Source organism: Amblyomma mixtum, chromosome 3 (genome assembly GCF_055824585.1).
Source record: "Amblyomma mixtum isolate Tamu chromosome 3, ASM5582458v1, whole genome shotgun sequence".
Lineage (NCBI taxonomy): Eukaryota > Metazoa > Arthropoda > Arachnida > Ixodida > Ixodidae > Amblyomma > Amblyomma mixtum.
Window position 1 is genome coordinate 168,549,606 of NC_143014.1, and position 14,547 is coordinate 168,564,152.

Consider the following 14,547-nt stretch of genomic DNA (forward strand, 5'->3'; position numbering starts at 1 on the left):
AGAAGGCTGTGCTTCTTTGGCAATAGATTAGGTAAAGCTCGAAATTCTACATGCACTAGAACTTCGCTGCTCTCCCTTAGTATTTTTAGCGCGGATGCTTTTCTGATGACACAGATCTCAAGGTAGTACTAGTAAGTTACTTATTGCTCATCTAACTAGCATAGGTGGGAGTGTGTGATAGACACACACTATTGTCTAGCACACTATTGTGCTCCTTTGATGAAGTTTGCTTGTAGTAACCCATGCAGTGCAGAGCCTGACATTTAAATTGATCTCTTTAGTTTTAAATCTCTTGTTCTAGTAGCAGGCTTGCAGTCCCTTTATTATTTGAATGAATTTGTTTTGTTTCGTATTCATTGCTTCTCAAATGGGACATTCATCAGAGCAGTGGTCTTATGATTTTCCAGCTAACTCTGTGCTTTTATGTGACCATTTAAAGTATGCTATCACATAACTACAATAGAAGTCGTGTGATAGCATTGTGAATAACCAGAAATTAATAAATGTTGAGTACTGCTCTATCTCAAACTGAGATAAACTAACTTTTTTTTTGTTTTATATTTTTTCTTAATTCCTCATCTCCCACAGGGGTTCAAACCAGAGGCTTGAGTTCTTGGGTGACACTGTCCTGCAATTGGTGGCATCCGAGTACCTCTACAAATACTTCCCAGAGCATCATGAAGGCCATCTATCAGTGAGTTCTATTGCACTCTGGCTGTAGAAGTGCGAGCATGGGGCAATCCCAAGAGTGCTCAATATAAGTTGGCAGTGTATGCTGACATTGTCACAGTATTGATGTATATTGATCCAAAGATGCCTGTAATGCATCTTGCACTTTTCAGTGAGGCATGTCTTGATTGAGGGTTGATGCTGTAAATAATTGTAAAAGTTATCACACCCTTATTATGTAAATCATGCGAAAATTGATGGCCACTATCACCTCTGGTCTGTTCACTGTGTAAGTTCACTGTGTGGGACAAGTGAATCCCGAATTGATTAATTTTTTCTGTATTCATATGTGACCAGAGCTGCTTGTGATACTTTTACAGTACTGCTGTATGAGGTGATAAAGTGGTGGTCATCTCCAAGGGTTTATCCGGGATTATAATTCTGCGGGTGCCCCAGAAGCCAGGAGCATGTGCTTTTTTAAGAGAATGGTTGTTGCTGTTTTTGTCAGTAAAAAGCAGGTGTGAAATGTATATATTGTGTATTATAATACACTTTATATTTCCTCGAAATGAAAGACCTGTTACTTACAGCCACTGTGTAGTATAATCTGCTGGCCACCTGACTTTTCCTCCCACTTAGGAGGGTTTTGTGGTCCCACTTACTGGTCGTCATTTTTCAGGAAATAATGGCCTTGTAAGACCTTTCTTCATGGCCTCATTGTCTGTGTGTTTCGCAGCTTCTTCGAAGCTCCCTGGTGAATAACCGGACGCAAGCAGTAGTGTGTGATGATCTGGGCATGGTGGAATACACTATATACCCATATCCGAAGGCTGAGCTCAAGACCAAAGATCGTGCTGACATCCTTGAAGGTGAGAGTTACAAGTCGAGTGCACTTCTTTCAGCTGGAAGGGGGACCAGTCACACACAAGCTATTACTATTGTATTGTACAGTTGCTAGGTCTCAGAGCTTGAAATGAAGCGAAAATATTGGTGCACTGTTTGCATAATGGTATTCACTAGTTTTTACAGGGGTTCTCGAACTGGGTTCTCCAGAACCCAAGAGTTCCACCGGCCGCTTTTGTGGGTTCCGTATGCACCCACACTGGTCCCCTCCTTTCCAGTACACTTCTCGCGGGATTGTGTGGATCAGACACAGTACCTGGTTTGTTAGAACTCATATTTACTATTTCTTGACCTTGAAATACTAAATTATCTCACATGTGTCAGCAGGGTAGGGCCAAGTGTCCGCTGTGGACGTCGTTTTGCAATAAAGCTAGGCGAGCAGTCACATGATTCTGTGTGCAACCCAGTCAGTCAAGCGTGTGAATGTGGTGGAACGTTTGTTTTGCAACTGGTTCTCTGCATTATCATCGTTGAGTTAGCAGTTTGAACATGAGTGAGAGATGGACACTGGATGACAATCTGATTGCTAAAAGCAAAGAAACAAACAAATGCTTACAAAGATGAATCAAACAGCAACATCCGCTGCCGCGGTGGCTCAGGGGTTATGGTGCTCGGCTGCTGACCCGAAAGACGCGGGTTCGGTCCCGGTCACGGCGGTTGAATTTCTTTTTAGGAGAAATTCTAGGGGCCCGTGTACTGTGCGATGTCAGTGCACATTAAAGAACCCCAGGTGGTTGAAATTTCCGGAGCCCTCCACTACGGCGTCTCTCATAGCCTTAGTCGCTTTGGGACGTTAAACCCCATAAACCAAACCTAACCAGACCGAAACAGCAACATCCATTCACTAGGAACATTGGCCGATTGTGACGCTTCGCCCGTGCTGGCACTGACATTGAGGATGGGGGAGATCCTTGGCATATACAGGTGGCAACCAAAAATCAGGAGTCCAGAGACAAACTTATGCTTCTGAATAATAAGTTGACTATTCTAACGTTTTCATGGCACTACAGCAGGCCCCATAAAGCCAATGTACAAGAGCGCCTAAAATTTTGGGAACATCGCGATTGTTTGATTTTTCAGACTTAATTCACATTTGCCGCGGCACCGCTGCCATTTGCCAAGCCGCCATATAGAGTGTATAGTGGAACCTCGTTAATTCAGACTTCAAGAAGGATGGAGGTCGAAAACTTGACCGAATAAAGCGGAGTTCAAGCTAGAAGGGTGCCTCTTCAACGACAGGGCTGATATTCTTCCCTGGGTCGCATATCGCACACGTGTGGCTGCGAGCTGATAACGTTGTCGGACATCGTCCACTGCTAAAAATTGAACAGTTGTGAAAGTTTGCGGAACTTATCACTGCAGAGTTCTTTCATCTTGAATCCGCAAAGTTGCAGCAGCAAAGCGTGTGGGAGGCGTACAGCTTCACTAAGACTGTGAGCGGAAGAAAATGGTACTTGTCAAAGCGAGGAGCTCATGCCTGCAATAAAACACACCATAGCCCCAACTGTTCTATCATTACACCGTCACAACTTGTGTTTTGATGACAGGCCAGACGCTTTTTATTATACGCATGCCGCAGCTGAGTGCATACAATAACGTGCATACTGCCAGTTTTGAGATTGGTTTTGTTAAGCCTAATTACTAAGGCCAGTGCCAAAGAAGCGCCTGTTTCAGCCGGTTGTCGGCTCTTATCTCTATCGCCATCTTCGCCATTTCGTTTCACGCCCGCCGCAGTTCCTGTAGTGGCAGGTTCGCTTTTGCGTCTGGACTTCGCCCACACTTTCATCGGCAACGTGCTGATGCAGTGCAGCCATCAAATGCAGAGCTTATGAAAGTGATCGCCGTCCATTATATGTGTATTCAACATGCAGCGAGATTTAAAGCCATGCGAAGCACCAGAATGTGTGCAGAACTGGTGACCCCCTAGTTCTTCCATCATACTGACAGTCAGAAGTTGCGCTTCCGTGGTCCCTAGGGAGTCTGAAAAATTGGTCATTGATTATATTGAAGGCTTGGATTCCTTGAGGCAAGAAAGGTTGAGAATCCCTGTTTTATAATATGAATAATTTGAAAGTGTGATTTTTTCAACCTTAATCATTCTATATTATTTTATTTTTTTGCAAATTTCATGTGAAGAAAATTATGATATTATATATGGTATTATGTTGTGTTAGAGAAAAGAAAGAAACAGTCCTTACTGCTGATAAACAATACGGTTACATGTGGAACTTTTGTCATTTTGTTATTTTGTGGACATAGGTCAGCACACTTTTTCACACTCACGGACATGAGTGTGAATGTTCATGTTGGATATGAGTGTGGAGGAGTGGATGTGAGTGGACATGAGAAGATTGAGCGGTGGATGGACACGACGAAGTTTATTGTGTGTGTTTCACAAGGATGGTTTCTGCTTAGCTTTTTTTGTTGTTGTTGACAGCTGAGGGGAGCAAATATTCACTGCTAAGATGCACGAGGGCAAGGAAGCTTGCTGCTGTCTCTAGACGACTGAGGCAGAGGGTTCCACTGGCGTGGGAGTGCCAGACTTTTCATATTTTTCTTAGTTTAGCATTGGCATGGACGCAGGCCCTTTGATCAAATTTCACAGTACTACTACCGCTAGAAGGATGGATGTCTCTTGTCACACAACCTACAAGGCTCAAGCTCGTGTGCAGAGTTCCTATGTTTGCCGCTGAAACAACAACTGTCTGCTTATCGGCACAAATTAGCCTAAGGTGGAATCCCAACTACTGCAGTGGACGCTTAGGGTTTTCACTGTCTGGATGTGAGCGTAATAGAGCATTACACTGGCTGTGATTGTTCAAATGAACCCGGCCTGGAGAGAGAGAGAGACTCTTTAATGAAACACAGAGAATTTAGCCGGCGTTTAAAAATCGCTAGCATGCTACTCTGCGTAGGGAGGGGAATTTAGGAGATTAAGACAGAAGGAGAGCAGTGTGGAAGAGGTAAAAAAAAAACGAAGATAAAATGCGGCCATGAAATGGGTACATCAATACTCGCCCAGCCTGGAGCCGTAAGGGTTTTTCATTGCCCACTGAGGAAACTGACCTACTTTGCTTGTCCCGCAAACTACAGAGGCTCGGCTCAAGCCCGGGACCAATGCAAGAACCAAGTATGCTTTTCAACAATTCTTTTTGCAGTTCTTTCAACTCTTTCTTGATATCATTGACACCTTCACATATGTCTCTGCAAATTTAACATTTTCTTTTAGAGCTGTGAGGTCCGCTCAAAGTTTGTGCTTCAAGTCATCAAGGGCCTTAAAAATGTCTTTGGCATCCTTACTCATATCGAGACTGAAACTTTAAAATGGGGACAAGTACTGTAGAGATACAAATAAACCAATCGCAGTACGCTCTATATTAAAAAAAAAGAATGAAGGCGACTCACATGGCGCACAAAGTGTTCAGCAGTGGTGCATAGATAGATTTTTTTTTCTTGGACTAGTGCAAATAGGCACACTTGCTGTATGGCAGAAAAAGATTAGGTCCGTATTCGCTGTGCAGTGTCTCCGAACTGAAGTCGCAGCTGTCAGTTGTCCTTCTAAAGTAGGCTGGTATGGTGCCATCATCGTGGCCAGCTTCTTCACGGAGAACGCGTGCACCAGATAGCCACAGGAACAATGTCTGGGGATAATGACGGGGCAGCTGTCTTTGCTGGACGAGTCGGCTCGTTGTAAGAATTCTTCCGTTTCAAGGACTGCAGTATGACAGGAAAAGATTAAGTCCGTATTCGCTGCGTACTGCCACCAAACTCTTCTTTTATACTTGGGGAAATGGATTTAAAATACAATGTCTGTAAGTGTTGCAAGCTTTTCGTTAGAAAAAAAAACTACAAAGTAAAGTAAGTACAAGTCAAGCAGCTGAAAGCTAATGAGAATCAAGCTAGGGGCTACATTTATCATTTCGCTTAAGGCTATATTGGAAGAAAGTGCTGCTGTTCAAACTCCCAATGCCAAGAAGGCAGCCAAGAAGGCAGCTAAGAAAAAAATAATCTGACGGACACTGTACCAAAAATGTGATGAGAAAAGAACAGGAGGTTGGGGGAGCAGGCATAAGAGAGCTTAGCTTCCTCTGTTGTGGTCCCACCTTTCATTTGCATCTCCCTCATCTGCTACTTGTACATGGAACAGCAGTGCTGGCAATGCTGCGTGTGAAAGGCGTGGTTCTGATTGGTAGTGCCCAATCTTTGGCACAGCGCGAGTGAAATGGGTGTGTGAAACGCAATTTCGCTTGATCTTTGTATTTTGAATATTGTAAGCGGACTATTGTCTGCATGTTCCGATTTAAGTAATTCTTTCTGCTCTGGTATCTGGACAGCATGAGGAATCCTTTGAACTGGATAGCACAATTTCCTCGAGCAACTTCTGAAATTAGCCTTTTTCTAATAACATCTCGTGTATGCGCATAGCATCCTCACCACCGTTATCGAAGGACATGCCCTGCAAAATGGCTGACAAGTTAGCTGCATATAGCGTTCTTTCATGAACGTTTTCTCGACCAATGGCCTGATGGAATGGGTCAATAATGAGGTGCAATGTTAGCACCTCCTATGCCCACGCAGTTGCGCATATGGTCTCCACATGCACAGGCCTCAGACGAGAAGGTGCGGACTGGTTCTCAGGCATTACGTATAGCATAGTAAAGCCAGACAAAGTACTGCGCAGCAGGTGTGTCCACAGATTGGTCACACATACCTGCTCTGGCTACACGAAGCCAGTCCTGCTCTTAACTGTGCCTTAAAGAAAGCCCTGCCGACTATTGTAAAGAGATTGATAATGGTGACTCCCCCTTGCTTCAATTTTCCACGAAGCTAATCTGTACTTATGACCAGCAGCCATGGTACACAACAGCAAACCGGCCCATTCCCACTTCTCGTTCTGTGGGTGAATGTATTCGATCCTTTCAAAAACTCTCGATTTCCCACGCTACTAAAAGTATTCATAGTCGCCATGGGTGTCCAGTATGTTCATGCAGACTCACGGGCACGTCATTGTCAAGGCCAACTCATTAGTGGTACTTTGACACCGTCCAAAACCATTGTCAAGGCAAACTCGTTAATCTGCACTTAAACACCATCCAGAACTGTGTCATACAGCAGCCATTTAGTGGTGCTTTTTAATCTGTGCACACCCCCACAAACAGAACACTCTGAGTGCCGGCTGTAAAGCTAAGCATCTCAGCTGATGCTAACCAACAGCTCATCGCCTTAGCAGTAATCGTAAGAGCACATGTGCATAACACTGGTACGGGCCAGGGAAGACACGCCATGAGCGACCACTTCCTTCAAGCTACGAAACTGTGAAAATTGTCCAAAGAGCCTGACAAATCTCCAGGCAGCTCATCACTGCATCTCTACGAGCCAAGCTACACTAGGGGAGCCACAGGTGTCGTAGGCTGCAGCAGTTAATCTCTTGTCTCCTCCATTAGCAAACAAGGAAAAAGATAACTCTAGAAGGATGCTGTCCACACATAAACATGCACTGCAATCTTCACAGTGAGTGAACGTGAGTGTGAGTGGATATGAGTGTGAGCGGACATGAGTGTGAATGCGAGTAAGTGGGTGGGAATTTGAACGGATGGGAATGTGGTTGTGGGTGTGAGTGTAAGTGAGTGGATATGAGTTTGAGTGGATGAGAGTGTGAGTGAGTGGTTGCGAGTGTGAGTGAGTCTTGCATGAGGTGTCTCACTGAGCATAGTGAGGTACGCTTGTGGGTGGCATAAAGTGTTGAAGAGCAGTGATTTTGGTTGCATGTTGGGCAATTTCCATCAAGCTCTTCACACCTGTTCAAGTTGACGCTCTTGGCTAATTCTTACCTTTTTTTTTTTTGTTTACTTCGTTACACCATTTCTCAGGGCTCTTCCAGAATGGTTTGTTTTTTCTCGAAAAGAGCTAGAACCAGTTCAGTTAATCTTTATAATGGCATCTGGTTCTTGAACTTGCAATGTCTGACATGCACCTTTAGTTAGATCCTGGCTGTTCTAACATCAGCTGTTCTTTTTTTTTCTCTCTCTCTTTCTCATGTGTGTAGTAAGGTGTGTGCATTTATCCTTTGTGCATGCTGTAATGTACTGAAAGATGTGATTTCTTTTGGTTTTCAAAAGTCTGTCTTCTGCATTGTGTTCTTTCCTTTCTGAACCTGGAAATGCTTGGAGCATGAATAAGTAATATTGTATTTTCCGGTGTATAAGACGCACCCCCCATATATGCAGGTTGTCATTGAAAAAGTTGGTATATAAGACGCACCCGTGTATAAGACGCACCCCAGTTTACCCAGTTAGGCTAGTGAGGCTTAATTAAACACTTTTTACAGCCATCGCGGAATGCACCGTACTTGTGAGAGTGATCGAAAAAGGCAACACTCACGCCATACCCGCCCATGTTTTAGCAAAAAAAGAAAGAAAAACGAAAGAGCTCTCCTTATGTCCATAACATTTTTTTTTTTTTTACTTAAAACCTTCAAATTCTTCATCTTCGGATGCGCTATCAGAAATTTCGCCCATTTCTGGAGGCAACGCAGCTGAAACATTCTCTTTGCACTACGTACATACTACGTACACGGAGCAAACAAAGTTGCAAAGGGTGACTAAGAAAGAACGCTGGCTTGTCTTGGCTTGTCTTGACAATGGCAAGAAGTGCGATTGTAGCCATCTTTCGGCATTTCACATTAGTTTTGCTTGGGGCCTCCGAAACGGCCGTGTGTTTGTGATCCCGAAAGTCGTCATCCCCATTTCATGATAAACAGTTTCCAGGGGTCCCGGTTTTCGTCGCAGTTTTCGTCAACTAGGGGATGCACAAAGGCACTGCACAGATACACATGCGCAAGACGGCGGTAGAGGCTTCCTTCTACGGACAGAAGAAGCCTGCAAATCCAAACGACTGTTCATTTGTCGCCACGTAAAGTTCACCTAAAAATGTTGCGCACGGCGGTCCCGGTATTCAAGTATTAACCGTGTTACAACCGCGTTATTGCTAGTGATATTTTTTCGGTGAAAAAAGTTTGAACATGAACCTGAGTAATTTCTGAACTTAAAAAAAAAACGAAAAATTCGCGTATAAACCCTTGTATAGGACGCACCAGCAAGATTTTTGAAAACAAGGTGCGTCTTATACACCGGAAAATACAGTAATTTTGGCTTACTTAGTAGTTAGAGAAACAGATTTGATGATTAATTTGGACAGTGCATGTTTTGCTGTCATAGCATGAATGTAAGTCCATTGTATTTAACTCCCATTACCACCACCACAGTCGTCGTATTTGATCAAACGGTTCCCACTTTTGGATGTGTATCTTTGCCTACATGAAAGGTGTGAAGCATAAACAACACCTTTTGAGCAAGGAACAAACCTTTTACAATGCTACTTATCACAGCTAGAATTCATCATAGCACCTGAATTTATTTTCTTAGTACTGCATGTAAAGTTTTACTGAGCTGAGAACATATCCTTTATGTTGTAGCATCTGCAAGTTATCTTTAAACTGTGCGCTCTTGTGCAGATATGTGTCATGTGTACGAACACTGGTGCCTGCTCAAGGCGAGCCGGCCCATGTGCACAAATAGGAAGAGGATCCTGGTGGTCTCGCTTGTGGACTCTGGCGTGACTACTTCGCCTTTCTAAGCCTCTGCTTTTGACCCTGGTTTTTCTCAAACCTCTCAACATCCCATGGCAATATCACTCCGCAGCTGTCTTGCCTTTCTTGTTATAGTCCTTAGGCATTTGTTTGTGGACTTGGCCACTGGGGTTCAAACTTTTGAGTAGTCCAAAATTGCTTTATCAGCGTGTTTGAACTTTCACCTTAGCCTTTGGAATATTTGACTGTGACTGTAATATTGTTGTTATGAAAATCACACAGCTTACTTAGAGTTGTGCTTTTTGTTGTTGTTTTTGTTGCTATGATTGGTGTTACTTAGTCCTTCTTTTCATCTCCAGCCTTCCTGGGAGCCCTCTTTGTTGACAAGGGCCTGGAGTACTGCAATGCATTTTGCCAGGTGTGCTTCTTTCCACGACTGCAGGTGAGCCAAATAAATCAATATATTATAATTCAGCTGAGCACTTTCTTGATTAGTTGAGTTGCGTGAGCTATGCTTCATCATCATCATCATCATCAGCCTGACTATGTCCACTGCAGGGCAAAGGCCTCTCCCATGTCTCTCCAATTAACCCTGTCCTTCGCCAGCCGCGGCCACCATATTCCCGTAAATTTCTTAATCTCATCCGCACACCTAATTTTCTGCCGCCCCCTGCTACGCTTGCCTTCTCTTGGAATCCACTCCGTTACCCTTAAGGACCAGCGGTTATCTTGCCTTCGCATTACATGCCCTTCCCAAGCCCACTTCTTCCTCTTGATTTTAACTAGGATATCATTAACACGCATTTGTTCTCTCTCCAACTCCGCCCGCTTCCGATTTCTTAACATTACACCTATCATTTTTCTTTCCATAGCTCTCTGCGTTCTCCCTAACTTAAGCTGAACCCTCTTTGTTAGCCTCCACGTTTCTGCCCCTTTGGTGAGTACCGGTAAGATACACCTGTTGTATACTTTTCTTTTGAGGGATATTGGTAAACTGCCATTCATGATCTGAGATAACCTGCCATATGCGCTCCACCCCATTCTTATTCTTCTAGTTATTTCCCTCTCATGATCTGGATCAGCTGTCACTACCTGCCCTAAATAGACATATTCTCTTATTACTTCCAGCACCTGGATACCACTGTTCAGGTACAGTTGCCCGCAGAAGTTTTTGGAGCGTAGAAGCCACCATGAAGCTTAATTTTTGGGCAGCCTAAGCATGCAGCGACGAACTGACAATGTGCTGTACACTTCTTTGTGCAACCTGCACTGTGGAACCCTAAATGTCAGGATGCAGCTCCAAACAGCAAGGAAGTTTTGCTTTTTTAGTGCGTTAGCACTAGACGCTGCGCTAGCGAAAAAGCCATCCTGTCTGCGGATGAAGCTTCAGAGTAACTCAGGTGAGCTTGAATGGTTGTTACGCCAGCTGCAGCCAAGGGGAGGAAGCTTGGGTAAGCTTGGAGGAGGGTCGCACTAGCTGCAACCAATGGAAGGAGGGCATCATGCCAGCTGCAGCTGGAGGGACTCAGAAGATGAGGAGCGAAAAACGTGGTCACGTGCAAGTGCTATAAAGAGGCGAAGGATGAAGTTGCCAGAGAAACAGGCAGTGCAGCAAACGGTGACTCGACAGATTCCGAAGCTAAACAGCATGCTCTATGAGCTGAACAGCAGTGCAAAAGAAGAGAGTGCCAACATGAGTCAACCGGCCCAGTGGATATAGTGAGGCAGCAAGCCGAAGCAGAGTGGCGGAGACAGTATAACCATGCTAAATGGGGGACACAAATGAATAAGGAGCAAGAAACGTGAAGAAGAGTGAGAAAAAAAAAGATGTGAATGATGAAGTTGGTGGAGGAGCGTCCAGTGAGAGGAGTGTGCAAGTGGCTTCAGAGAGGGAACGGCGACTCTAATTGCAACGAGCAGCAACGAGCAGCTCAGGCTACTTATTGCAAGAGGAAGGCCGAGAAACGACTGCAAGAATATTTTTCAAGCTTATAAAAATCTGAACAAAAATAATCAAAGGTAAACAAGGGCAAGCTTGCTAGTGCACCTAGGTCGCACTTAGCTGAACATGGTAAATCGGGTGCTATTTTTATTTGATTTATTTCTTCTTTGTGGTTTCCATGTTATGAGAACCTCTATGGGCACTAATGCAATGCTAGGTTAATAATTCGAAATTGGTTTATTCAAAATTGAGATTTAGTGGTCTTAAAATATGCTACGTCAATTTTACTGTCCAACTTAAGTAGCCAGTGCGGTGCTGGCCGTATAATTCACTTACTTTGCTTGTGGCCTCTTAGTGTTCTGTCATGGATGAATGCCATACTGATGATGTGCTACTACCACTCATCTCTGAATAATACTTGGTCAGTAAATTGGGAATCATACCTGATGTTTCTGTTTCTAGTTTGCTTGCCTGCTGAACTGTTGCACAGTTTTTGCAGTTCTGGGTGCTGTGGGCTTTGCTGAGCTTGCTTTTCTCATCTCATTTTTTTCTGCTATAAGGTACTGCTCAAGTTCTCGCATGTACACATTTTATTTACAGTCGAGCCCACTTATAATGAACCTGACGGTCATGCGGATTTTCTTCGTCATATTCGATGTTCGTAATAAGTCAACTCTCAGTATAACAGCCAGAAATATTAAGTCCATTAAAAGTGGCGTCTGTTTCTTGAAAATAACTGCGTTATGCGCGTCTTCTTGTTCATAGCAGACAATATCGCGGCTCTTTTTAGGCTCTCACGGCAGTTGTGTTCTCCGTGGCTGAAACCCTTGCTGCCAACAAGCAACTTTATGGATGAGATATAAGTAAGCATGGTTGAAGCGTCCGCGGCAGCTGGCGGCAAGTCGGTCACATTAATCATACTCCTAGCAGTGGAGGAGTGGTCATACTTGATGTTCAACGGAGCACTCTGTTCTGTGACATCGTGGTCCACTGGAACGTAGACAGCCAAGGAAACACCTGGCCAGCTATGTGTCAACGACGTGTTGCCACAAATTTACTTGCATCAGACAACGTGTGTTTTTGAGAGCTTCATCTATTGCTCCTAGGCCCATGCAGCGATGAAAGTACCGCAGCGCTCGTGGCACGGAATTTATCAGCTGCAGTGTCCACTGTCTGACACTGCCAGCACATGGTAGCAGCGCAAAACACTGAGTAGACTGGACAGATGATGCATACCACGTGACCAGCATGGCCAGCGAAACATTCAAACTTCTCAAATCGCTGCTGTTAGTTGCAGGAAGTAGCTTCACTTTTGACGATGCATTTGTCTCGCGCCCACCATGCTTCTTCCATTTGGGATGCTTTGCCCAGCCAGTGAACGTGCAGGCAATGATTGCCCTCGTAGGCCACAGAGGTGCGCTTGGTCGGCATTGCAATGTTGAACAGCAACAGCGATAGCACATTTTCTTGCGGCACTCCTTGAGACAGTGTCCTTACATTGCTAAATGTCTTTCCGAGACGGACTTGCATTCTACGGTCGCAGAGAAATTTTTGAACAAGGCATAGAATGTGGCCTGTCGCCTTCATGCGATGTAGCTGAGCGAGAATAGCTTGTGGTAGGACATAGTCATAAGATTTCGACACGTCCAGGAATAAGGCAAGGGTTAAGAGGCCATTGCTCTTGTGCTCAATGAGACTGACTAAATCCAAAATTCTGTCCTGCGCACTGAGACGGGAACTGAACCCAGTCATACATGTTGGCAAGAAATGTCTGGTTTCAGCCCACCAGGACAGCCGGTTGTAAATCAGTCTCTCCATTAATTTTGAGATGCATGAGGTGAGCGACGCTGGTCTGTATGAAGAGAGATCCGCTGCGTCTTTCTGAGGTTTCAAAACAGGCACCAGCCATGCTGTCAACCAGGCTGATGGAATTTCTGCCATTTCCCAAATTTCGTTAAGAAACTTGAGTAAATTGCATAGTCTTTTCACCAGAAGGTTTCGAAGCATTTGGTTGGACACTCCATCAGAACCCATTGCACATCATCTCCGCAATCCCACAAGGGCAGTCCACAACTCTCCCATTGTGAACAGAGTATTCATGGTAGTCGGGTCAGTCCATGCAAAGAGTGGCAGAGGTATGTGATAGTCCTTGAGTGTAAGCATCGGCAAATTCTTCGGCAATACATGTCAGACTTCTGTTTAAATGTAACGACGGGGTTTAAAAAGTGTCAAGATTTTCTTGTGTCGTCCATAGTTGACCAAATTTTGTGAAAGTAGCATGAATGCACTTTATTTACCATAGAAAGAAACCCACTAAATTCGGCTATTCCTCGTTATGGCCAGGCTGGATACTAAACCTTAGTTGCACACGCAGTGGTCACTCTGTGGTTACTGCGATTGGCCGTTGGAGGACTCAGATTCAGTCCCAGCTGTAGCATTTGCATTTTGATGGAGGCAGAACACAAAATGCCCGTGCGCTCTGCGATGTCAATGCACATTAGGAATCCTCAGGTGGTTCAAATAAGTCCGGAGCCCTCTACTATGGTGTCTCTCATAGCCTGAGCCGCTTCACCGTAGCATCTATTTCAATTGCACCTTTTGGGAGCCAACATACCTTGTTCATTTTTTGACCTCAGTGCTTCTCCTTCATCTGATTCCGCTAAGGGCATGGAAGCAGAAGAGCCACATCACATCTTTTGATTGTCATCGTTAAACACGGCTGCTGCCACTTTCTAAATGAAACTTAGGCTTTGTGCTGTGCAACAGTAAGCTGTTAACTGTGAGGAGAAATCCAGTTTTTCATGCCTTACAATCAAGCTGAAACAAATCTCTCCAGCAGCCACTACATAGCATCATTGAAACTTAATGCCCTTATTGCCACTTTAAGCCTCTTTCAAACTTTTTACAGCAAAAGTTGTTATAGCTTTTGTTTAGCCCTGTAGACCTGCATTGTACCATGGAATCTAGCATCAGCCTGAAGAACTTAAATTAATTTGTGAATTAATTTATTTATTGAATTAAATGGTCACTGACTGTGTCAGGGGGCAGGTGGCAAAATGGAGAGAGGAAAATCTCCCTCCCCTCTTTTAGGGGAGGAATTGCAAGAGGTAAGGAGAGAGGGTGGGAGGCGACGGTGGACTATTTGCTTGGGTGGGTTGTTATGGCGGCCGGGGAATGCACTACCAGAAGGTGATTGCCGTGGGAAGAACCCAAATGATGGCCACCATGGAAGGAGGCGGTTGGGATGAAGGTGGAGAAATGCACAGCCTGTGGGTGGTTCCACAGCAGAATGCAGGGCTATATGGCTAAATCAAAGCTGTAACAGCTTTCACTGATTCGTGTGCCTAGCCGCTAAGTGTAGATTTAGAAATTTTTTTCCCACAAAAGTCAAAATTAAACATTTGTTCTGTACAGTGACTTGCATATAATTGTAAGGGAAACCTCA

The 14,547-nt window shown here is 44.4% G+C and overlaps 1 protein-coding gene across 5 annotated transcripts in view; it reads left to right on the plus strand.

The window, feature by feature from the left end:
* LOC149352649 (ribonuclease 3-like) overlaps nucleotides 1-14,547 on the plus strand; it is a 136,183-nt gene that overhangs the window by 89,374 nt on the left and 32,262 nt on the right. For 4 of the 5 annotated variants that reach the window (XM_089581849.1, XM_089581851.1, XM_089581854.1 and 1 more), the window contains 4 exons: nucleotides 589-694; nucleotides 1,406-1,538; nucleotides 9,520-9,602; nucleotides 10,289-10,309. In XM_089581849.1, the coding sequence (XP_089437975.1) occupies nucleotides 589-694; nucleotides 1,406-1,538; nucleotides 9,520-9,602; nucleotides 10,289-10,309 (343 nt within the window). The remainder of the gene's footprint in view (nucleotides 1-588; nucleotides 695-1,405; nucleotides 1,539-9,519; nucleotides 9,603-10,288; nucleotides 10,310-14,547) is intronic. The other variant, XM_089581850.1, reaches the window with a different exon arrangement.